General features: G+C 33.8%; 1 protein-coding gene across 1 annotated transcript in view; it reads left to right on the top strand.

Annotated features, from left to right (window-relative positions):
* The window catches only part of ASCC3 (activating signal cointegrator 1 complex subunit 3), a 336,478-nt gene that overhangs the window by 7,949 nt on the left and 301,904 nt on the right, over positions 1 to 26,625 (top strand). Inside the window, exons 2-3 of the mRNA XM_059401113.1 lie at positions 10,439 to 10,569; positions 12,286 to 12,436. Coding sequence (XP_059257096.1) covers positions 10,480 to 10,569; positions 12,286 to 12,436 — 241 coding nt within the window. The 5' untranslated portion in view covers positions 10,439 to 10,479. The remainder of the gene's footprint in view (positions 1 to 10,438; positions 10,570 to 12,285; positions 12,437 to 26,625) is intronic.

The following is a 26,625-nucleotide window of genomic DNA, read 5'->3' as shown; positions in this document are numbered from 1 at the left end:
ATTTTTATAAAACATTGAAAAACATCATTGTTCAATCTATACAGATATCATTTTTATTAAGTCTATGGAGATTTTTATAAAACATTGAAAAACATCATTGTTCAATCTATACAGATACCATTTTTATTAAGTCAACAGATATCATGATTTTCCTGGTATCTTCACTGCAAAAATTGTTAACCAACAATCTTTAGAGAAATGTCAATATTATTATTTAAAAGTTGAAGGTTACTTGCACTAATTTTTAAGACATTAGAGAAAGTGAATTTTAAAAATATGTTTGTAATGCTTTTTGAAACATGACGTTTCTTTCAGTAATTAGATTTTAAAAAGGTGAAGAGTATCATTTTCAAAACTTGTTTTTTCTCTCAATTGTAGAGTATATAATTTATACCTAAGAAAAGTGGCCTAGAAAGAATATAAAAGAATGACAACTAACAGTCCTGATCTTTTCAAACTTTTTTTTAGTTTAGGAAGCTGAGTAGCAGAGGATAAAGTCTCATAAGAAGATGATGGTTCATCTCAGGACAAGACACAGAAAAGACATTCTGGTGGACCTTTATTTGTCAGGGCATATTTCTGACTGATATTACAGAAAGCAAAAGAAAGCACTCTTTTTTTTTTTAAATCAATAGTTAAGTTTTCATAATACTAAAACAGTTGACACATGAATGTTAAATAACGGCTATGTCAATACATTTTTTTTCAGAAATAATAAATAAAGCATATATATTAAATGCAGTGTAGTAACATAACAGAATTTTTACTCTCCATGTATTTGTACCTAGGGAGGCATTCATAATGTCTAGTGAGTAGTAATTTACTTTTCTGTTTTCCATTTTTTGTTTACCACATAAATTCATTGGAGTCCTCATTTTAATGTTTCTCTCTACTTGAGAAAAAGGGGTAGTGAGTGTGTGCCAACTTCTTTTATATAATGTCAGTGTTAGGGTTTTTTAAGAATTTCCTCTGCTATGCACAAAACAATAAGAAGTAAAGATTAAGGTCATCATACCCTTTGATAATTTTTTTTTTTTTTTGATTCAGAGTGGATAATCCTGTTTGTTGGGGTGTAAAAACTTGAGTCAGAATTTTTAAAGGAGCTCATATTCAGGAAGGTAGTGGTGCTCCATAAAGTTGTAATACAGAAGAACCAGTGTAAGGTCAGGAAAACTCTTTCTCTCTAAATAGCTAAGGCTTGAGAATCACTAGAGTTTTGTTTCGGTGAATTCAGGTTTTATTAAGGGACAGATAGACATTTTTTGGGTCTTCCAGAAGCCCATAGGTTGGGGTAGAATTAGAATTCTGCATTTCTCAGATAACCTGGCCCAGGACTTTTCAACTGGACTACTGTGGAGAGAGTTGAGATGGACACTCCTAGTATGTTGTGTATCTGTTCCATGTGTTCTCTAGGAGTAATAAGTGAACTTGTTTAGGGTTTGTGAAATGCTTTCTGACTACGCTTCTTGTTCTTAACTGGAGCTGATATAATTTTCTAGATACTTGTTTTTCCAAGGGCATTTAAAGAAAAGAGTTCGGGCGCCTGGGTGGCTCAGTGGTTAAAAGCCTCTGTCTTCAGCTCAGGTCATGATCCCAGCGTCCTGGGATCGAGTCCCATGTCGGGCTCTCTGCTCTGTAGGGAGCCTGCTTCCTCTTCTCTCTCTGCCTGCCTCTCTGCCTACTTGTGATCTCTGTCTGTCAAATAAATAAATAAAATGTATTAAAAAAAAAAATAAAGAAAGAAAAGAGTTCTTTATCCTTAAAAAGTAAAATTAATATAATTATGGGGGTCTTTTATAATATGAAAACTTTGGTTTAGAGTTATGAGCCTAATTAGGTCTATTCTTCCTAGGGTGGGAAACCTAGGTTTAATATAAGTAAATAGTTGGGGGAAGTAAATTAAAGAGTATGAACCTTATATAAATTTCATTTTTAATAAACCATTAGATATGTTATTTATATAAAAAGTGTATATTTATGTATTATTTATATTACCCTTGCTTTCTGTGTTGTCGAGGCTCCAAGTGTGTTTTCTAATTTGACTGGAAACTGTTGAAGAGCGGTTGCTTCTTGCTTAGGAATGAGTTAGGATATTAAGTGAACTTCTTGGGTGGAAATTATGAATAGTTAAAAATTGCCCTTGAAAATCCTTCAACTGGACATGTTTGTCAAAACACTGTCTTAGTAGGTTGTATGCAGTTGTCTCTTTTTTCCAGACTTGGAAAATGATCAGTTTCTTCAAATGAACCAGGTAAAAAGTTGGCTTGTGTTTAATGGCCATGATGTGTGTGTATATATATATTTAAAAGATTTTATTTATTTATTTTGAGAGAGTGAGAGAGTGTGCGGAGGCAGCGGGGGACAGAGGGAGAGAGAATCTTAAGCAAACTCTAAGCCGAGTGTGGAGCCAGAGGCCAGGCTTGATCTCACAAAAATCAGGAGTCCAACACTCAACCTACTGTGCCACCCAGATGCCCTATTTTTTTTTTTTTTTTTAAGGGAACATAGTTTTAAACATTGCAGTGCAGCAGGATGCTCACAGTTTGAGATGCATATAGTGACTCACACATGAAGGGAGCATCATAGTTTTATTGCTCATCTTCCATTCACTCTGGAGCAAGTAGTCAGTTATTAAATAGTGGCAGAAACTCCAGTATTACTGTTTCTGTCTGTCTATAACTTTATTTGGCCTGTTTCATTTGGTTGATTCAAATAGGTAAATGTGCCTGTGATATGACTCTATTGTATTAACTAACTGATGGCAATAATGTACAAGGTAGGAATAAAAGGCAAAAATCTTTAGAATTTACTGTGAAAAATTACCCCCCTTTGAAATGGCATACTAGAGGATTATATATGTAATGTGTCTACGAAGGCTGGTGTTTTCTAAATTCAAATCTTGATTTAATTAACTCTTTTACAACTTACTTTTTAGAAGTAAAATATAAATATTCCAGTTTATTTTTCAAGATCTGGTTTGTTGGCATATCATTCTATTTTAAGTATTGAAATCTTAAATTCTAAGTTTACTCCTTTCACAGCCTACTCCCGTTAGTCCAGTGTTTTTATCCCTCACCTACATTATATTACTTTGACTTTTCCTGCCAGTAATTTTCTACTATCTATGATTGCCAAGAGTTATTTTTTTTTTTTTTTTTTTTTTTTTTTAAGATTTTATTTATTTATTTGACAGAGAGAGATCACAGTAGACAGAGAGGCAGGCAGAGAGAGAGAGAGAGGGAAGCAGGCTCCCTGCTGAGCAGAGAGCCCGATGCGGGACTCGATCCCAGGACCCTGAGATCATGACCTGAGCCGAAGGCAGCGGCTTAACCACTGAGCCACCCAGGCGCCCGATTGCCAAGAGTTAATTGGTGACTTTACATTTGTTAGGAAATATAGTTTGGCTGTTATTTGTTTATAATGAAAAATACAGTAACTATATTTTCCTAAAGTTAGGGTCAAGCAGTCAGACCCCTTTTAGAAAAACTTGCTATGTGGTATTTCAGAATAATGTGTACTAGAATTCTAGTCCACTGGTTGTTGGTCAATATCATTTCAGAAAGGGAAACATATTCCATTCAGATTTTTTTCTTCCCTAAATTGAATGTTTAAAAGGACAATTAAGTACTTCAAGACCTTTTCTTTTTTATCTGTACTTATATGCAATCAACATTCTGAAGATTCATTCAGATAATCACAGGTGGCTACTGCTGGCCAATAAAAATAGTCTTTTGGGTTTTAGTCTTTTATGAATTATATGCTAAGGTGTTAATATTTATTATTAAAAGATTTTTTCATTTATTCATTTACCATTTAGTAGGTCATACTAAATATGTAATAAAAATTACTGAGGTAACTGCTACATAGGATAGCTACATTATCTTAAAATGTATTCATTGTAGTCTTATAAACCAGAAATTTTCACCATGAACATTATGATGTGTCTTTTTTTTTTTTTTTAAAGATTCCATTCATTAATTTGACAGAGAGAAAGTGCAAATGGGGGAGCAGCAGGCAGAGGGAGAGTGGGAAGCAGGCCCTCTGCAAAGCAGATAGCAGGATGTGGGACTGGATCCCAGGACCCCAGAATCATGACCTGAGCCAAAGACAGACACTTAACCCTCTAAGCCATGCAGGGCCCCATGATGTGTCTTTAAGACCTCCAACTTGAACATCATTTCCTTTGGTTTGGACCTCAAATCAGAGCTTGGTCTCATCATTTAGACTCCACTGTCCTACTTGCTATGTTATAAAACCTCAATACTGGATCATACCAATCTTTGTTCCTTTGTCAGATTGTTGCCACTCTAAATTTGTGTTTTTCCAGTATAAACTGAGTATTCATTGCTACCTGAAAAAAATCTTTTACTGGTTTCTTAATCAGTTTCCTAAATTATCGTTGGTGGTGAAATCAAACTTTTGCTTCTGTCTTCAAAAATTATTTTCTCATTGTCTTTTGAATTGTTCTAGCAGATCTCAAAGATTTTGGTGGAAACTCCCTTTCACCACCTTTTTCTCTCCCTGTTCAATGCTTCACCATGTTACAATTGTATCTGTACCTCCAGGCATCCATCCCTCCCTGCTCTTCCTTCAGCAGTCTTATCTCTGCCTCATGCTTTTATTCTCATTCACTCCTATGCGTGAATAGGAGTGACTATTATGACTAAGGGACTAGTCCCTTAGTCATAATGTTCTGATTATTCAGTGTTTCCTTCTCTCTCTACTCCCTCTCTTCTCCCCTGATTATTGAATTGTGCTCAGCTCTCTCCTATATTTTCAAAAACTGTTGACCCAATGTATTTTACTATTTCTTGCCTTTCTCCTCTTCTCTGCCAGGTTCCTTGAAAAAATAGCTTGTACCCATTTTATTTCCTTATTTTCTCCCTTCCATTTATTCTTCAACCCACCGAAATGTGCTTTCTCCCCTAGTTCTTTTGAAAGTATGTGTGCTAAACTCACCTAAGACCGGGGAGTGGCCAAATACTGTGAACTCTGCAACAGCAGCTGTAATATTCTGTTCTCTTGTGGTAACACTTTCTTCATATTATAACTGCTGATCTGTTTCTTAGGACTCTATTCTTGGCCCTCTACTGTCTACTCTGAAGAGGTTTTTAGGGGTTCATGTGGATGGGTTTCATGGTATTCATGTGGCTTCTGAAATGAATTATAAAATATTTATATATGTGTATGTCTGTTTTCTTCAGGAGAAAGTCCACAGGTTTATTTATATTTGACTTAAAGCAATGTATTCACTCATGGATTTAACTGCCCTGAAGTCATAACTCTAAATTCTCTATTTCTAGCCCAGATCTTTGATAAGGAATCCAAAACTGGTGTTTATCTTACTTGATGGCACATGATCAAAACTTTCCAAAGTAGAATTATTCAGTCATCTTTCCTCTTCCGGTGTGGCATCTATTACATATATATGCCACTATTCTGCCTCTCCTGAATAACAAATTTGGGTGTCCTGCTCCTTTCCCCTTCATCTTCACAGCATATCCTACCCATTCTCTCTTTCAATTGTAAGTATCTCTCAAATTCATCTTCCCTGCTTTTTCTTGCCTTAATTCCACCCTCTTTATCTTACGTCTGGTTTATTGTAATAAATAACTTTACAACTGATTTGCTGGTCTCCAGTTTGACCCACATTTAATCTGTTCACCAAACTTAAATCTGAGTAATTTTTCTACTGTATGTTAATTTTTTTCAGTGACTCGGGTTGTCAGGATAAAAAGTGCTTAAATTGAAACATGGTGTTGGGTCTCTGCTAACATCTTCATTCTTATTACATGAGTCTCCAAATGTACATTATTTAGTTTTCTCCTTCATGCCCTTACCTTTTCTTCTCTACTAGGCAATTCATTCAAGCCCTGTAAATCTCAACTTCAGTCCTTAGCTACCTTCCTCCCATTCTCTTAGATGTTCCACCTGTGTCTTCCTACAGTTATAGCTGCATAATTATTGTAACTCTTCTTACCCATACTGTAAGCTTGTTATTCAGAGCAAGTGTGGTCATAACTCTAATTTTTTTTTAAATCTTTTAGAGCCTCACAATGTGTCTAATGTATAACTGGTCATATATAGTTATTTGCTAATTAAATAAATAACCAAGATGTAAAATTTGTTTCTCATTTTGACTTTTATGCATTTAGGTATCCTTAAGTGTTAGTAATCTTTTTTTTTTACTGGTACAAACTACAGTGAGTTTTGAAGAACAGAATTCTGTAAATCTTATTTATACCCAGTATCTAAAACTGTTCTTTGTAAATCAGAGAAACTCAGCTATTTGTCAATAAATGATTTAGAGGTGATCATGAACAAATGAGCTATTACATTTTTGAAGTGTTAGTGTTAAACCTGAGGAAGAAAACAGAAAACAAATAAAAAAATCAAATAGTATGGGTTACTTAGTTTTCTTGACAACTATAGTTCATATTGGTCATTTTGATGAGACCTTAGGGAGTTTTAAAGTTTCCTATTAGATGTGACAACATCTAACATCTAATGTAGGATGTGACAACAGTGTGACCTCATTAGCAGGCCATGCTTTTAGATCTCTTCTTAGAGACTGGGCGTATTATCTTGTTTGTTAGGATTTGTTAGGCTTGTGAATTAGACTTCATCCATCTTTATTCTCATGCCCTTCTGTTTTTAGAGAAGAACAGGGGATTCAGGAGATTATAGTGGGTTATGTCAAAATGATTGAAGTAGTGGTTCCAAATACCCGTTTTATTCATAGAACATAACTGAGGCAGAGTATTCCATATAGCAGAATATTCCATGTAGTGTATGTCTTTTGTTATGATGTTGCGTTTTGAAAATACTAATTTATGTGGTAAAAGGCACGTTCTGAGGCAGATTATATTCAGTTTTCTGTCAAGATCTTTAAACTTCTGGGTTAATGTCAATCATTATGAATAGAATGCCTATCTTGATAGTCTCTTAATCTGGACAGAGAATTTAAACCTCAGTGCCCAAAGACATTGTGACCCTTACTTCTCCACATGGATAATAGTAACTATATGTTCCATCCTTGGGAGAATTGAGAAAAAAGTCACTCAAGTCACTCTCAGTTAAGACTTGATTCTCTCACAGACCATGGTTGAGAAAGGCTCCTAGAAAACAGGTTGTGCACTTAAAATTAAGCTCAGGTCACTAAATTCTTAGTAGGTGGAAACTCCTTGATCCCTATTGATTTGAGACAAAATTGAATGTGATTTAAGAATGAAAGATAATAAAAAAGAAAAAAAGAAGAATGAAAGATAATATCCCTAAAACAATTGTTTTCAAAGTGTGGTCCTTGACCTGAACTTGTTGGAAATGTAAAATTCTTATGCCTCATCTCAATGTCATCTAATCTACTGAGTCAAAATTGGGGATGAGGAGTAGAGGCAGGGGCTTATTAGTTTTAGCTGGGTAACTGATGCATACTAAGATTTGAGAATCCGTTCTGTGCTATTTACCCCTGCTTTCATTTCTTCTTCCATATGCTCCAGACAGTATTTACCCAGTATTAGAAAAATCCAGATGTGATTCCATGAGTCATTTTGTTTTCAGAAATACTCTCCTAAATTCACTCCCAATGAGTAGTTGAAATTTAAAGTCAGCTAGGTAGGGTGTTTATTTGCAAATTAGGTCATTTTACTTTTCTGATTAAAATTCTTTGGTGTGATATAGGGCATCCAAATCTTTTCTCCCCCCAGACATTTTCATACCATTTTCTTATTGATTTGGAATGCAATCATTTGTGGGTTTTTTTTTTTTTTTACTTTATCTTTGATGTTTCTAATTTCTAGTCTATTGTATTTTGCTCAGAAAATAGAATCTGTATCAGGAGTCAGCAAACTAATTTGGTCACCCAGAGCCCAATAATAGTTTTATACTTTTGAAGTGTTGTTTAAAACAAAAGCAAAAACACATCCCCAAAAGTGACAAAGTCTGCCTGTGGTCTCCCATATCTAACCTATTTGTTCTCTCTTTCCCCAGAAAAAGTCTGTTGACCCTGATCTGAGTGGTACTTATTCTTTGAAATTTGTTGAAATTTGCTTTACGGCCTAATATACACAGACTACTTCATTAAACATGTACTCGTGAAGAGTATATATTTTCTCATCATTAGGTACAGATTTCTGTATATGTTCATTAAATTAAACTTACTAGTTTCATTGCTCAAGTCCCCTATATAACTTTACTGAATTTTTTAGGGCGTTGGTTTGACCTCTCAATAATGAAATACTGAACTTTCACTTTGATGTTGCACTTGTGACTTTTTCTGGAGTTCTGTTTGTTTGAATTTATTTTGAGGCTCTTTCATCAGGGCATGCAAATTGAAAATTTTTATATTTTCTTAGTGAGATGTAATTTTTATTATTATGTAGGGAGGATTTTTTTAATCCTTTATAATACCTTTTGTTTTAAAGTCTGTTTTGTCTGATTTGATAAATTTTGGTAAAGCCACCAGCTACTTTTGGTTATAACTTACAGGAAGATCTTATTCAATCCAAGCTTCTTTGTCTTATGTTTTAGGTGTAACTCTGATGTTCACTTGTGTGCCATTTAGTAATTCTGTTGATCTTTTGCATGTTAAGTTTAATTATTGTGAATATTCATATATTTGGACTTCTTCCTCTTCGTCTCTCTTAATGTCTAATTTGTTTATTTATGACAGCACACTGGGTTACTTCTTCAGATCTTTATTTCAGGTCACTAGTTTTCTCCTATTCTTTAACCCTTATTGATTGTTTTTAAATTTAATAAATATATTTATTTCTAAAACTCATATTTTCAAATTTGCCTGGTCATTTTTTATTATTATTCGTTGTTAAATTCTCTCTTATTTTGTTAAACATTTCAGTTATTTTGTTTATAATTATTCTAATATAGGACTCAGATTTTTTTTAAGTATTAAGCTTTGTAATAACTTTCAAGGATATAAACAATAAAGAAGAAGAGCAGAATCAGGTCATGGTCTGAAATATTCTATATGGTCCCCCTGGTTCTTTTCCTTCCCACATTGAACACATGTTCTTTGACCCAAAATAATCAATGAGTTCGCTTAATTGAGGTTTGTGGAACATTTCACACTGTAGGAAGTTTCTGGACTATAAAACATCTTTATTTCAGACTCTGGAGTGGGATTTCATAAGCTCTGCATTATTTACATTTTGGACTGGATAATTCTTTGTTGTGGAGAGACTGTCCTGTGCATTGTAGGATGTTGAGCAGCATCACTGGCCTCTCTGACAGAAGCTAGTCATACTCCCCACTCTCCAGTTGTGATAACTTGTGATAACTCAGAATGTCGCCAGATATTGCCTACTGTCCTATGTGAGGCAGAATCATCCCTGAGAACTGTCCTAGAGACTTAAATACCTTTTGTGACATTCTGCAGGGAGCCATGCATGCCTTATGAACCTATAGATTATAGTTTTGTTATAATAAGCAATCTTAACCCAGGATGACCCTCCAACAGTGTTTCATAGATAAAGACTCCCCTCATAGTCAGTATTATTAGTCTCTTTGCCAGAAGGTTTAGTTGTTTAGTTGTCAGCATATAAACAGGGAGATCAGATCATCTGACTTCTTTATTTTCCTGGGAGTGCTCTCCTTCCCCAGCTGCTTTAATTTTTTCCTTCTGTTCTTCAGTCTCTCTGTTACCATTATCTCCCTTTCTCCATTTTTTTTCTTTTACTATTTTCCAGATAATTACCGAGTACACAGAGTATTCCCAGACTATTCCATTTGTTAGGACAGACCAGTAAATAAAGGTCTTTTTTTTTGGTTAAGAAGCAAGACAACAAGTAAACAAACAGGAGAATATCATATTAATTAGTATAAGGAGAATTGAAATTCTGTGTTTTGAGAGATAGGAAGTGGATAGCTATGCTTTCCTAGATTGAATAGTCAACAACGTCCCATCTCAGAAGGTGTCTTGTGTCAAGGAGTCTGTTAAATGAACATCAGAAGAGAATTTCAAACAGAGGGAACCATTAATGCAAATGCATTTAGATAGAAACATGCTTGATACTTCAAGAAGAGAAAAAGCCAGTGAGACTCTGAAAGCAAGGAATAATGTGAGATGAAATCGGTGAGCATAAAACAAAATTGAAGAAAAGATGGGAAAATGCTTTCCTATCTTTCAGTGAGACTGGCATTGGTCGTATAGTAGTGGAGTCCTTGGGAATCTATAAAACTCATTTTGAAGGGATGTCGTGGTAGTACCCACAAACAGGTGTTTTTGTGTTTCTTTTTCCTTTAGCCATAGCCAGTGTAGTTATTAAAAAAACTTCATGGGTTAAAAATGTTTCAGGAGAACTTTTCAGCATTGCGTTTTAACTAATTGGTTTTTCTTTTCTCTTGTACAGGTCAATTTGTTGAGTTTGATTACTTCTCCATCTTCCTCCCAACAAATAAATACCATTTTGTTTTGTTTCAGTTTCAGGTTTCTCCTTGTATGGATCACTGATTGAATAATAGATGGCTTTACCACGTCTTACAGGAGCTTTGCGCTCCTTTTCAAATGTCACCAAGCAAGATAATTATAATGAAGAAGTGGCTGACTTAAAGGTAAACTTTTCAGATGAAAAACATTATCTAAATGTACAATGTGAGCAGATAATTGACACTCTTTTTCTCAGGTCTTTGTACTTAAAATGGTAAGTTTTATTTTGTTTGGTGTGATACCAAGAAGGGGAATGGGTAATGATGTTTCCTATGAGCATACTTACCTTAAGCACTTAGGACTGTATGTCAAAGAGAATAATCAGAACCATGATAGTAAATTCTTTGTTAACTTTTGTTGCTAAGATATCTGCCACAGTTAATTTTATAATTTAATCCAGTCATTTAACTCTGGAACATCTGAGTAAGTTTATGGGTCTCTGGTAAAACTTTTATCAAATGGACAGAAATAATGTCTTTACCGTAACATGGAAAATATGAATATTAATGTCTTAAAAGCAGTGGCTTATCTCATAATTGACTTCTGTCTGGTCCTTATAATGACTTGTGGACTTTATAGGCCTGAAAGTGTATTAACTGTATATATGAACATGTGAGCTATATAATATATATATGAAGGAATTGACCCTGTGTTGTTTAAAAAAAAAAAAAATAGTTACTTTGTTTTCTAATAGTTTGGAATTTTATTGTTCATAGTCCTTAGGCCGTTTTTAGAATTAATGTCTTCATTTGAACATTGATAGTAGGAAGAGATTTGTTTGTAGTCTTTAGATAGAGTTTTCTTCTAACAGTGATACAGTTTTGCTACAGAAAACAGTTCACATTCTTTATAGTGGGAGCTGGTTTGCATTTTCATGGCAATAAAAATAAAGGTATAGTCTATACAGTTAATTTATATTACTATCTTAAACTTGAATTGTTTTCTCTAACCAAAGCCCCTTTTAAAAGTTACTTTATATTAGAAATACAATAGGAGATTTTAAAATTTGGAAATATATACCATGTCATTTCATTTATTCTTACAGACTTTTAGATACTTCTTTTTTTCCTGAGGAAAGAAAGTGGCAGATCTAATGAGCCTTATTTTGTTATTTTCTATCTGCTTTTTTTTTTTTTTTTTTTTTTTTAAAGAAAGAGAGAGGGAGGAGGGGATGGGGGTAGGGCAGAAGGAGAGGAAGAAAAAGACTCTTAAAGAGTAGTACCTGAATGGTGCAGTCTGTTAAGCATCCATCTCTTTGTTTCTACTCAGGTTGTGATCTCAGGGTCCTGGGATTGAGTGCCATGTTGGGCTCCACACCTATTTGACAGACAGAGATCACAAGTAGGCAGAGAGGCAGGCAGAGAGAGAGTGGAGGGGCAGGGGAGCAGGCTTCCCACTGAACAGAGAGCCCGATGTGGGGCTCCATCCTAAGACCCTGGGATCATGACCTGAGCTGAAGGCAGAGGCTTAACGCACTGAGCCACTCAGGTGCCCCTTAATGTAACTTTTTATCTTGAGTTATAGCCAACAATATAAATGAGAGAATACTAAGCACCCCAGGATGTTGGACTTTTTCCTTTGTTCCTTTTTCCTTTGCTGTATGAAAATAATTGCATAATGAAAATTCATTGTGATCAAAACTATAAAAAATAAAGTTTTTTTAAACAGACAAGATTTTTTAAAATCACACTTCAATAAAGCTCCTTCTGGGAGCTTAGTTACAAAGCAATTTTGAATTCTTGTGGGTGGTGCCATATTGTGTAATGTAATGCAGAATATATGTGGTAAGTAATGGCTTTGAGGAGACCATTAACCAGTGTCACTGTATTATGCTGTTTCAGGTGAAGCGGTCTAAACTTCATGAACAAATTGTAGATTTGGATGTGATGTGGAAGAAGATAGTAAAATTTTTGAATGAAAATCTGGACAAGAGTGAAATGCAAAGTGTAAATGAAGACTTAAATGATATATTACAGGCTGCAAAACAGATAGGTATAGTTTTGTTTTGTTTTGTTCTGTTTTATTTTGTTCAGTAGGGTTTGAAAATAGATTCCTTTTAAACTGTATACTATACAGGGAAAGGCTCAAGTTTCCAGACAAGTATTTATAACTATAAAAGATAGTCTTACCTATCTAGGGGCTCGGGATAGTGTCATGAAGTAGAATTAAATTAGTACTTATTATACAATTAATCATGGTTCATAAGAATTTAGAGTTTGAAAAACACTATTATGTTTGAAATACGGAGAGAGTAAATGATAATTTTAATGTAGCTTGAAGGAACCTTAAAAGCCACGGGGATCAGTTTCTTAAAGAGGCCCGCCAGCACATAGTGAGGGGCAGCACTAAAGCTAAATTTTGCTTCAGTTTTGCACACTAATATTCTCATCAATTGATTATATTTGAAAGAAATTATAATTAGAGTTTGTTATACCACATATTACTATAATTTACTTTCCCGAAGTGAAAAACAAAACCAAAATAAAACAAATGGTTTTTTGGTAAAACATCTGAGTTTGTTCATTGAGATTCATCCTCTTTCTAGACTCTGATAACTAAAAAAGCATAGTTAACACTACTGTAGATCTAAATTTTCCAGATTCAGGTTTGTACCCAAAAACTTCATGCTGATATTCAGGTCCTGTGAGATCTGGCCTCCACGTTTCTTCTGACTTCAAGTCATCCTTGTCCTCACCAATTGTGCTTCATGAGACACTGGCCTTTTCTCACATCCTCAATCCCAGTTAGTGCAGGTCTTTATACATGTTATTCCCTCTGTGGAGAATGTCCTTCTGTCCTACTCTTAGAGTGGGTAGATCCTTGTTATTTTGAACTTAGCCAAAAACTTATTTCCTTAATGAGGTCCTGACGGACCATCCAGTCTCAAGTTGTTCCCCAGTCATGCTTTTGTCTTAAAACCTCAGTAGCATTTTTCTCCTTAACGTGTATCGTTATCTGATATTTTCCTTGTTTGTTTATTGCCTGTGTTTTGCTGCTAGGATGTAACTTTCATGAGGATAGGATCTTATTTTTCTTGTTCAATGCTTCAAGCTGGGTGCTTAGAATAGTGTTTGGCATGTTTCGAGCCTTAGGATTCACTTGATAAATAAATGAAAAAGTTTTCTCTGCTGATTTCTTGGTAGAGGGAAAATTTAGATTCTTTGTCGTATGCTGGTTGGCAGTGCTCTTCCTTACACGAACTTTGGGGAGGGTTTTCCTATTATCTCTCATATACTTATTTATGATAATCAATTCTTTATATTTATTCTTCAAATATTTTGACTTTGATATATTATTTAATTATCATTGGTTTGTAATATAGTATAATATTTAAATTTAATGTCCTCATTGTTTTAAGTTGTGAAAGTACAAAGTGGATGTCATGTATACATTATCTTCTGAACTTCAAGTGCTTTATTAAGGAAGGGATTTTTGTTTGTTTGTTTGTTTAAGTCTAGGGAAAATGAAGTGCACTTTGATGAGATTTGTAATAGCATTTGGCATAATATTTAAAAAATATAGAAGGAGTTAGATTCATTGGAAAATTGTAGTGCAAATGCAGTCTCCAGTTTACCAACATCAACTTGACTAGGATCTTAACCTTTCTGGACTTCACTGTTTTCATTTCTAAGATGTTGGGGCCATTGCGGGGACAGTTGTGATCTGACTAAAATACTTTTTCAAAAACTGTGGAAAGTGTCTATCTTCTTCTTTAGTTCAGTTTTAAAGATAATTTCAAATACTTAGCAAAAAAGTATTAAAATGTTGAGTTTATTCAGTCCCGTGACTAAATTATTTCTTTATTTAAATTACATGGAAATTAAGATTTTTTAAGAAATAAGGTACCCTTTGGACTTCTTCCCTGAAATATCTCTGACAAGTCAGAAATCATTGCTTTAAATATCAGTCATTTAATGTAATCCTAGGAGTTTTGCCAACATCTGATTCATGCTCAGGGACTAATCTATTCATTGATGTTTTTAAGGATTGATTATTTTGAGATGTAATATCTCAAAAGAATATTTTCATGACAGAGAAACCTTAGAGTTGGATTTAGGGAGATGCTCTATCATATCTACTTTTTAATCCTGTTTTAAGTTGAGTAACTATTAACTCTATTGATACTAGTTGCCTAGTAGTCAGCCATGCTTTCTGAATGACAGTAATGGTGATAATGGAAGTATAATTAAAATTAGCAGCTTTGGAAAAGTTAGTCACTTGGGAAAAATGTTTTTATGATTTCTTATATTGCTCTTTCACACAGCTAATTTGGTATAATTGTATTAAAGAGGTAGAGCAAAAGAATAAAGAAAGAACAACAATCACTTATATTTTACTTGAATATATTAGTAGAAGGTACTTATTTAAGACCATGTATACTGACTGACTAGTCATTATAATGGGTATTTTAAGCTGGTAAGGGACATCAGAGAACATTGTTCCATTCCTTTCACTTACTATGTAAATTAACAGAACCCATAAAGGTTAACTGAAGCCCTTGATTCATTCATGGTGAAGATAGGCTAGACCCAAATTCTGAAATAGAAACATGATGGAAATACTAGATTCTTTTCTTTATTTGTAGTCTGATGTCGGGTTCCATTAAGTCTGCTTTTCCCCATTCTTAAATTTACTCTTTCTGTCTTATTTACTTTAATTTAGACTTTTAACATGTCGTCTGATTACTATAGTAGCCTATTGCCTCAGCCTTCCTTTCCTATTTAACTTCTTCACTGTTACTAGACTGATCTTTTTTATTCCCATATTACTCTTAGACCAAATTCCTTAGAATGGACATAAGAAAATTCCTTAGAATGGACATAAGAAAAGCTTCTTTATGAATTGAAATAATTTACCTTTTCACTTCTTTGCCATTCTATCATATGTAATCTTTACTACTACTTATATGCAATGTTTACTAACTTAATTTCTTTAACAGTGCTTACTGGTTTTTTCTGTCTTTTTGTATGTTAAAATAACTTTCCCCATTGTGTTCACCTGGTGAAATGCTTTTCATCCCTGAAAAAATGGCTTAGACTTCATTCATGTCATCTGTTACTCTTTTCTAATCTTAGTAGATGGTGTTCCATTAGACTATCATCTATTCCATACTTTATTATAATATGGAATACTAATACCTAATATGGTGCAATGGATATAGTAGATGTTCAATAATTAATAATTAAGTAATCTTTTGAGAACTCAACTAAAAGTTTTCTGTGATCTTTATTACTTCTGATGCTAACAGCTTTTTGTTATTGTTATTTTAAAGTATTTTTTTCCTCTCAAACTTACATTTAATTATTCCTGTACCTTTTTACAATTTTATTCTCCCCAAAGATTATTTTAATAGTAAAACTTAGCTTTAGGGAGCAAACATTATAAATTATTTGAAAGTAGTATTCTTGACCCTGAATCTTAGTTTATTTAAATACTCATTGTAGACATAGCTATCTCCTCCATGGATTTAAAAAGATATGCATAATCATATTAACCTATATTATATTGGCAATGAAACTTTATCAGTATGTTTTATGTACTCTAAGTAGAAATGTCTTTGAAAATAAAGAGGTCAGGATTAAAAAATGCATCATGTATTAAGCATGTGTATTTGTTACTTAATACTCATTTTGGGAAGCTGATAAGACCTCCACCGGGTAGATAGAAAAACTAGAGTGGAGGTCAAGAATGGAGGAAAGGTCAGTAGACAGACCCTGAAGTTCCCTACTCTGCTCTGTGACTGAATCTCTCTCAGAGCCAGAACAGAATGATCTCATAATTTTATTCATATTATTTCACCATGCACAGACCTGTTTGTTTTGACTTCTCTGATTTATAACTCCTGTCTTATTTGGGTTTCAACATTCTTTTGCATTTTACCTTTAATAACTTCGCCTTTAAGAAAAGTATGAGTCAAAATGTAGGTTGGACAAAAGTGACTTGCAACAATGTGGCATAGGGAATTTGGTAATCCATTACATTTTATGAGTTGTAAAGAATAATAAGGTTTTCCTACAAAAAGTGAGGAATTAAAACTGAGGGTAGAAATCAGTTTATGGAAAAGGCTTAAAAAGATATTAGGATCTGGAAATCCTGTCTATGGAAGACACACTACGCATTTAGAATAAAGGCCTGTTGTGTATTGGGAAGTGGCAAGAAATTTTGCAGGAGTATTTGTGGAAAGTAGCTATCTTGAAAATTGCAGATTCCAAAAATGTTTGGAGTTCCATTTCCCATAAATTGGCAGACAGGTTAATTTGGAATAACTCTCTGCTGAGAATAACTAGAAAAACTGTAAGATATAAAATTTGTTTAATTGCATCAGAGTCTACCAAAGGGATGAATTATGGGGCTGAGATCTGGAAGCAGACATAAACCCAGAAATGTGATCCTGGATTTTGGGCCACTTTTTCCTAGAGGTGACTGTTCATTCCAGAAGAGGCAGCTGGAAGAAGAGGAGAATGAGAAGAAGAGAAAAGCTTTTAACAGATTCAAAGAACTAAGATGACAAAAATGACTAAAATGGCCAAAAGTGGAAATAGAAAATCTGAATACTTGACTTAAAGAAACTGAATCTGTAATTAAAAACCTTCTCACGAAGAAATTTGTATGCCTTGATGGCTTTACTGGAGAATGTCATATAATGTCATTTGAAGAGGCATGAGGTTATTATTTGTAGATTAAAGAAGGTTACAGGCATATAATAATTCAATGTACTATCCTTGATTGAATTCTGAATTGGAAAAAAATAATAAAAATATTGGGGGGACCATTATGGTAGACATTTAAATATATACTCTGGATATCATGAGGTAATATTATATCTCAAGTGAGTCAGTGGTTTAGTGGCCGTTTAAGTATATCCTGAATCTCAGGAGATGCATACTGCAGTATTTATAGTGAAGTGTCATGGAGACTGCAATATACTGTCAAAGGGATCAATAAAAAAATACATATGAAATGTGTGTGTGAGAGGGAACACAAATCCACATGAATGCACAAAATGTTACTGGATTAATAGGGAAAAATAAGGTGATTCATGAAGGTTTGAAATCACATGATTAGTAGATGAAGAAAAAGCATTTTTTTTGAACATCTAAAATCAATTACGATAAAAATTCTTAGCCAACTAGGAATAGAACTTCCTTAATTTGACAAATAATATATTAAAAAAGCCTGGATCAAATATCATATGTTATGATGCAGTGTTGAAAAAGCTTTTCCCTTGAGGTAGGAAATTAGACAATGCCCTTCACCACTTCTTTTTCTCACTGTACTGAAGGTCCTTGCTGAAAAGGCAAGAAAGAGTATAAAGATTCATTGAAACTCCCATTTTTCACATAACTATTTTTAGAATATGAATTTAGCAAGGTCAATATAAAAATCAATTTTATTTCTGCTTACCAGCAGCAAATTTAAAATGCTATTTACAAAAGCATTAAAAATCATCAAATATCTAGAAGTAAATTTAACAAAAGGTGAGAAAGATTTCCTCATTGAAGACTGAAATATTGAGAAATTAAAGAAGACCTAAATAAATACAATAATGTACAAAGGATTAGAAGACTCATTATTATAAGATACCACCTTTACCCATATTGACCGAGAGATTCATGCAATTCCAATCAGACTGTCAGCGGGTTTGTTTTTGAGGATGTGCATTTGTGTGTGGAAATTGACAAGATAATCTGAAAATTATATGGAAATTCAAAGGCAAAGAGCAGCCAAGCCAACCTTGAAAAATTAAGAGGGAACATTGATTGTACTGTATATTAAGACTTGTTATAAAGATAGTAAATTATAAGTGAGATGTTGGACTGAAGATAGATAAATAGACGAGTGGGGTGGCATAGAGTCTAGAAACTGACCTACGAATATTAGGGCTCTTCCTTTACCACGAAGGTCATCAAGTAGTGAAACATGGCTGTTTTTTCAGTGCATGATGCTGGGTCAGCTGTATATGCATATGAAAAAATTAAACCTGTACAAATAATTCTAAGCAGCCTATTGAACGAAACGTGAAGCTTGAGATAATAAATCCTTTAAAAGATAATAAAGAAGAATATCTTCATGATCTCCAATATGGAAAATTATTAAATAGTAAATAACACTCTTAAAGGAAATGATGGTAAATTGGACTACGTGAAAACTGATATTTTTTTATTCGTTGAGAGTAAAAAGACAAGTCACAGAATAGGAGAATATAGCTTCATATATAACCCAAAAGAGAGTTTGTATCTATATTAAATATGAACTTCTACAAATTAATAAGAAAAGGTAATCCTATATAAAAAGGAGCAAGAGCCTTAAATAAGCACTTTGCAGAAGACAGTTGAATGTCCAGTAAACATGAAAAGGTGTCCAACCTTATTAGTAGTCAAAGAGATGGCACTACATGCACATCAGAATGATTAAAATTTTAAAAAATGATATACCGGTTGTTGGTCGGGCTCAAGATTATGAAATAACAATTCTCATCCACTACTCACTGTGTTTTAAATTGGTATGACTGCTTTGAATAACTGTTTTATGATATCTGCTGTGGTTGTACAATGTTATTTTAAGTCTTGGTATATATTATCCAGTAATGTGTACATAAATTTCCAATAAAAATGCCTGTACATGTATGCAAAAGACCAGTGCATGATTTGTAATAGTCTTAATAGTGAATAGTCCAATTCACTATTAAATAATGGCATAGAAAAATATGATACGTAGACTACCTTATAATAATAATGAACTCTAACTACATGTGACATTGTAAATGGATCTTATAATGTTGAATGAAAGCAGCCAAACACAAAAGAACAGATAGGATAATGATTCTGTTTTTATGAAATTGAAAACTAGGCATGCTTGATCTCTCACTCAGAAGTCAGGATATTGGCTATTTTTGAGGAAGCAGGAAATGATGGAGTAGATTTTGCAGTTTCTGGGGAGTTGATAATACTTGCTATCTAGAAGTAGCTATCCAGATTAATATTAAATAGGTGCACTCATTTTGTGATAATTCTTTGAGCTGTATGTATACTGTGTATGTTCTTGTTTTATTCAATAAAAAGTAAAAATTATGGCTTTTCCTATTATTATTTTTCTTAAAATATTTCAGACTGATAACATAATAAATGCCTGTGTATTCACAGGTCAGCTTAACACTCGGCTAGCTATCTTTCCTTCAGTATTTATTTTTTAAGTAATCAATTTTTTTTTAAGATTTTTATTTGAAAGAGAGAACATGGGGGGAGGGCAGGGAGGGACAGAGGGAAAAGAGGAAGGAGACTCCCCACTGAATTAGGGAGCCCAATGTGGGCCTTGATCCCGGTACCCTGGGATCATGACCTAAGCTGAAGGCAGTTGCTTAATCAACTGAGCCACCCAAGTGCGCCTAAGAAATAAAATCTTAATGATATGGTCAGAACTCCTTATAGACCCTGCTCAGCCTCTGGTACTAAATATCATAAGTATAATAAATAAATCTGTGTTATTCTCATGCTTATTTTTATTACATATATTTATACATTCATAAATATGCATTAGGAATGTATTCAGCTCAAATATCAAGCCTGCTATGGTAACAAAGACCAAATGAGTTTATATGTTTCATCTTACAAACTCCCTCTGTAGGATTCAGTAACTTGGTAATGTTAGGAACCAAGGCTGTGATGGCTTGGCTTTTTCTTCTGTTTGTTGCCTTTTGTTCACCACTTGCTCCACTTCTAGCCATCATATCTACACAAGATGTTTCTTGTTTAATTTTCTGAGAATAGATTATGTCACTAGATTTTCTGATAATCAAACCACCTTTTCATTTCTGAATAAACTCTACTTTCCGATAGTTTACTTTTAGATACATGGATGGATCCATTAAGTTAATACTTTGTTTGGAATATTCACAACTGTATTTTTTATTCCATGTATGCTTCTGTTTTGTTTTCATAAAATTATTTTCTTACAGTTTAGGATGATTTAAAGCTATCAGTTAATAGACGTGATGTAAATACAATTCTTTCATTTACTAGTGAGTAGCTAATTAATATCACTAATCCTGTTTCCTCAGTGATGATAATTCTTATTTTGTATAGTTGTGGTGTGAAGTAGTACCAGAAGTCTGTAGAGTAAAACTGAGTAAATGGCTGTCAGTGAATGATTTTATTATAAACTATAAATGATTTTATTATAAACTATTTGTTTATAAATAAATAAATAGTTTTTTATTATTTTATTATAAACAAATAGTTTATAATAAAATCATTTATAGTTTGTAATTTTTTTTTTTTAACCAATAGCCTTGGTAAACAAATAGTTCTGTGTATAAGGTCAGGAACTGTGCTTGGGTGAGTCTGGAAGGAATTCATCAAGAAGAACACTGGGACAGATTTAGATTTTGTTTTAAATAGTTAGGATCAAAGTTGTTAAATTTATGTCTGTTTCATGGAGGTTTGTGGGAGAAATTACAAAGTAAAAGCTGAATAACTTAATGAAATCATACATGACTGAGGATGTATCAGCTGTATAAACAGGCAGTTCAGATTACTTGAGGATATAGCAAAACAGTAAATTGAATGGACATTATAGCAATGCAAGAGTTGGAAATAGGATCAGATCTTCACAGTTTAGTTTATCATTATATTATTCTTCATTACAAATGATTATAATTTCCTAAGCAATTTGCACTGCATTTCTTAGTAGAGGCATTTGTAAGGTTGCAGTTGACTGTCCTGGCAGTATTAACAAGTATAACATTACTAAACATCTGATAAGTGGGGACAGAACTGAAGTATATACTTTATATCATCCTTTTTTAAAGGTGTTTCTTTGGACATTAATAAATTTAAAATGCTAGGTCAATCTCAGTAAGCTATGTTATTTGTTCAAAGGTACAGTTTCTTTAATGATGCTCAAAATGATGGTTTTATGTAGGAAACTCTTATATAAAATTGACATTTTTATGTTAGCTGTTTCATTGCTTGGGAAGTCAAGTTATAATTTGATGAAGGATTTAATAGTACTAGAAATAGCAATATAGGGGCTAGATGCTGACTTGAAGCCTACACTGTAAGATGAGTATTCATATTTTGTAGTGAATATACATAAAATTGAATGGCTGACTAAAAGATGGGGAAGTGCTTTGGACTATTTTTAATCTCTTGTACTGCTCTTTTTCTCTACTAAGTATGTTTCTCTGTTTGTTTTCCTTTAATAATTTGCTCACCCTGAAGGCAATAATTTCTGTGTAAGTGCAGGAATAATTTCAATGTGTAAGCAACTCCTTTAAGATACTATATTGAATATTTCTTGAATACTAAGCCTACTTAATGTGAGGTTTTGCTGAAGGTGCTTTGATGCAGAGTTACACTCTGAAATAAATGCAGGTCATTATACTAAATTGCATAACTAGGCAATTTTAAGTTTAGATGACGTAAATTGTTAAGTTCATCCCCCAACAAAGTCATATGGTAGATGCTGATCTCTGTTACATAAATTTGTTTGACAATTTGGTGATTATTGAAAGATGGTATAATGTAAAAAGAAAATGCCTAATCCTGGCTCTTGTAGTCTTAGTATGTCATTTAATCTCAGTATATCTGAGTTTCTCTGTAACATAAGGAAGATACTTGCACAATTCATTTTAGAAAATTTTAGGTACTATTCTTGTTAAAAAGCACACCAATGACACTGGAGGGAATATGTAAAGGGAAAGAAGTGATTGGGGAACGGAATAGTGTATATTTAAGCAGAATCCTTATTTTTTTTTATATATATCTAATGCTGCCTGGAAAGTTTATTGCATAAGTATTTTACATATTTGCAAAAAATTATTGTAATTATCAGTTAAAAATCATTTAGCTAATATCTGCAAATATAGCATAATAATACTTTTATCTAATGGAGTAAACTTCAGTTGACACTGATGCAGGGTTATAATAGAGTATTTGCAGATACAGATCAAGTGTTTGGTAAAATGAACACTTAAAGTTTTACAAAACATGAAAAAGTAAATTTGACTGCTTTGAACATTTCAGTATTAAAATATAAAAGATCTTATGGAATATTTTCTACTGAACATTAAAGACATAACTGGACAGGGAACTCATTTGTTGACAATTTGTAAATTGAATATTAACAGTTAAGAATGCAAGCAGTTGATGGATTTTTTAAATTCAATTTTCAATTAATTTTTATTCATTTTTTAGAATCTCCCAACTATAAGGTATAGGTTATTCCTTAAAAGTTAGTTTGCAACCCTTTAATTCTTTAGCATTTTGCTATCAAAGGGAATCTAGAAGTAAATTTTTGTATCAAGAATGATTTAAGATTATATCATTAATGCTCTGATTTTTAAAATATTTTGTTACAGTAATCAGTTACCAATTATATAGATTACCGTACACTTCGCATCTCATTTTTTCTTTCAGTGTAACTGGGAAGTAGGCAGGGCAAGTATTTATTATTAATATAGAATAGTCTAGTGACCTTCTAAGCATATCTCTTGAAATATGTTGCAGTTGAAGTACCAGGTGGTAAAAGCCAGTTTTCTGATTTACAGTCCACCTTGTTTAGTGTTTTATGGATAGAAAATAGGATATTCAAGTGGTTAGGTATCTAGACTAGTTTTCTTATAGGTTTGGAGATCTTAAGTTTCATTCAAGCTTTGACAATTGGTTATTTAGTGTATATCTTATTTTATACGGATTTTTTTTTTTTTTTAATCTTAAGGACAAAACTAAGCTTCTTAAAATCCATCCAGAAAGATTAGCACAGGCAGTCTTGGGAAACAGAAAAGGCTTGAAAATTGGGCGCAAATGTTAAGTGGCTGAAGAGCTTTAGCCTACGAAATAATTCGTTTGAAAGTTCATCAGTTTTACATTGTATGTAAAATATAAACCAGTATTACATTGTACATAAAAATGAAGAGGTGATTATTTGTGGATAACATCCTCACAAACTCGCAAATTTAATTTTGGGTACAGTGTAAGAAAGGACTACTTATTACAAATTTCCACTCTAGACGCACACCACACGCGTTTCCTGAGGTCTCCCCCTCCTCTCGCGGTGGCTCATTATGCTCAGGTTCAGCTAGTCCATGGACCAGCGCCTCGGTTCCCTGGAGGTTTCATTTCCGCTGCCATTGCTGTTGAGGGAAGGTGGGGCCTGCCAGACCTTTGACAGGTCAGGTATCAATTACATTCAGTCTCTTCAAATGTTCTCTCCTTGTTTTACAAATACCTTTAATATGGTTTAGTCACCGTAAGATCTGCGTGCTGCCTTCATGGGTGCGCAAGTGTTAGTAAACGGGGTGGCTCCTCTGCTGCCGCCCTGCGTGAGGCCAGGATTCTCTGCTCCAATCCTGAGGTGCATTCTCATCCGGGTGGTCGACTAACAGCCAGTGTCCTGTGCTGACTACGTCATCACGTGCGGACCGCGCACTCTGGAACGCGTGTCTCCCGCGCTCCAAGCGCGGAAGACGCGCGTGTGCGGTTGCCGGAAGGCAGCGTGGCAAAAAGCGAGCATGGCGTGTTTTAGCGCCCCAGAGAACTTCATCGTTTTCAGAATGCTGTAGTCTGTTCGAAAGCCAACAGTGGCCATAAATGGTGTTTGTTAATTTTTCTCAAAAACGAACTTCCAGACACCTGAATAGTGTGGTGCTGGTTCACCTTTAAGAAACCACTCTGTGATGGGAACACGTGCCCTATTCAGAGATCTGTGGAGTAGGTTGAGCAGAGTTAATAATTAGGCGAGGGTAGGGTTAATAATTAGGAGGGGGTATTAATATTTATGAGCACCATTATCTAACTTAGTTTAAATAATTTTCAAAAGACTTCAGTTTTTGTTTTTTGAGGGTTTTTTGTTTGTTTTTTGGGGGGGTTGCAAATAGATATGTCAATACTCATTTAAAAATTTGAAACACTGAAAAAATATTTTTGATCTTTGTGTATGTTTCCAAGAGTTTGTAGTTATTTTTCTTCAAAGGTAGACTCATAACTTCTTTTCCACTACTATGGAGATTATTTTCGGGCAAGATGTTTGGTTCCATTCATTGTATTAGTGAATGCAGTGTATGGTTATAACATACTTACCAGTGATGTAATAACGGTACTTAAGTTAATTTCACTTTCAGTAAGAAATTAAGACTGTTCTCACAATTAGTACTTTATTTCCTAAAGTGATTTATTATTTATTTAGTACATGAGACTTTGAGATAAATCTACTTTCTGGGAATTTATAGGAGATCAGTGTGGTTTAGTAGAAGCACTTTGTTTAGGAGTTAGAAATCTGCTTTGAATCTCATTTGATAACTAGCTGTTTGATGTCTTCCAAGTTATTCGTCTCTGATTCTCCATTTTAGCATCTGTAAGATAAAAAAGATAATTTTGTTAGGAAAAATTGAGATAGTTTGATTGAGAAGTTCTTAGTAAGCTGTTTAAGGAAAATCGGAAGGTATAAAATATGTTTACAAAAGAATATATGTTTACAGTGTTAGATGTGAGTTTGAAAATGTAAGTTCCATTTTTTTAAAGACCTCAGTATCCCAACCTTATTGAATTACTTGTAAAATTATCACAATTCCTAAATTATTGAAAACCAAATTCTCTGTTGTGTATAAACTAAGTAAAGTGCACATAAATGTTATTCAATTAAAGGGTTACTTAATTTATATAAGTTTTTTGTCATGTATTTTCCTAAATAATAAAAGAATGTAAGTCCCATACTGTTTTATAAATTCTTTATAATCATGCAAGTAGACTTCATACTTGAGGATATTAGAAATAATAGTCATTGTAAAATTATTTTCACTCATATAAATTGTTAGTCTCTTACACACATGTATAAACATCAGATAAAAAATTACAGAGGCAGTGTCAGATAGTGTAAAACTGCTAGTCTGGTGTCATTGAGGCCTGGGTTTAGGTTAATTTTACATATTTCTATTGAGGCACTTCTTTTGGGCGAGGAACAGTGAGGGAGTACAACGTTTTACACAATATTATACTCGCCTGAAAGAGGCAATTAAGCTAGATTCTGAAACATGGGTAAAATTTGGACAATCAGAGACTTTGGAGAAGTTTGCATAGAAATAGGCATAGCGTGGACAGGACCTAGTTTTTAGATGTTAAGAAATCCTTGTTGGCTAGAGTTAAAAATGGATAATGGGGGACGCCTGGGTGGCTCAGTTGGTTAAGCATCTGCCTTCGGCTCAGGTCATGATCCCAGGGTCCTGGGATCGAGTCCCGCATCAGGCTCCTTGCTCGGCAGGGAGCCTGCTTCTCCCTCTGCCTCTGCCTGCCTCTCTGTCTACCTGTGCTCGCCCACTCTCTCTCCCTTTGTCTCTGACAAATAAATTAAAAAAAAAAATGGATAATGGTCAGTAAGGCTGGAATAAAAGGATGGGGTAGCTCCAAGGGTGACGTGAAAACAAAGTATAGGAGTTTGGATTGACTATCAGGCTGTACTAAGCCACTCAAGACGTGTGATTAATTCTATGATTGCAGCCATGGTTTCAGGATGATACTAGCATTAGTTGTCTTACTAACTTTAAAGTTAGTCACATTGTTGGGCGCCTGGGTGGCTCAGTGGGTTGGGCCGCTGCTTTCGGCTCAGGTCATGATCTCAGGGTCCTGGGATCGAGTCCCGCATCGGGCTCTCTGCTCAGCAGGGAGCCTGCTTCCCTCTCTCTCTCTCTGCCTACCTCTCCATCTACTTGTGATTTCTCTCTGTCAAATAAATAAATAAAATCTTTAAAAAAAAAAAAAAGTTAGTCACATTGCCTTTGGGACCTTCTGAAGATTAAAATTCTTCTTTTTTTTTTTTTTTCCTAAGGCCATTCTTTGAGTTCTATGACACAAAGATAGTTCTTTCTTTTATTTGAGAAAATCAGCAATGAGAAATTAATGTTTTAAAGAAATTAGTGGCTGCTCCTTTAGTTCCTCCTCAGTAAGAAATTTACATCTTTTAAACTGCAGATTCTTTTAAATGTTTTATAATATAACTAAGTTTCTTTGACAAGATTCTGTTTATGTCCATCCTTGATGGTATTAAATGTTTTTGAATAAAAACTATATAAATCTATTTCTTGCCATTTCAGATTCACAGTACAAATTGGAAAGGAAGTTAGACATCTCCTGGGTTTTTCTTCTAGCTCCAAGTCTGTAATTCAGATATATTTTTTACACTTTATTTGA

Source organism: Mustela nigripes, chromosome 5 (assembly GCF_022355385.1).
Source record: "Mustela nigripes isolate SB6536 chromosome 5, MUSNIG.SB6536, whole genome shotgun sequence".
NCBI classification, from domain to species: domain Eukaryota; kingdom Metazoa; phylum Chordata; class Mammalia; order Carnivora; family Mustelidae; genus Mustela; species Mustela nigripes.
The sequence above is the reverse complement of the archived record's forward strand: the minus strand, read 5'-3'. Positions and strand labels throughout refer to the sequence as shown.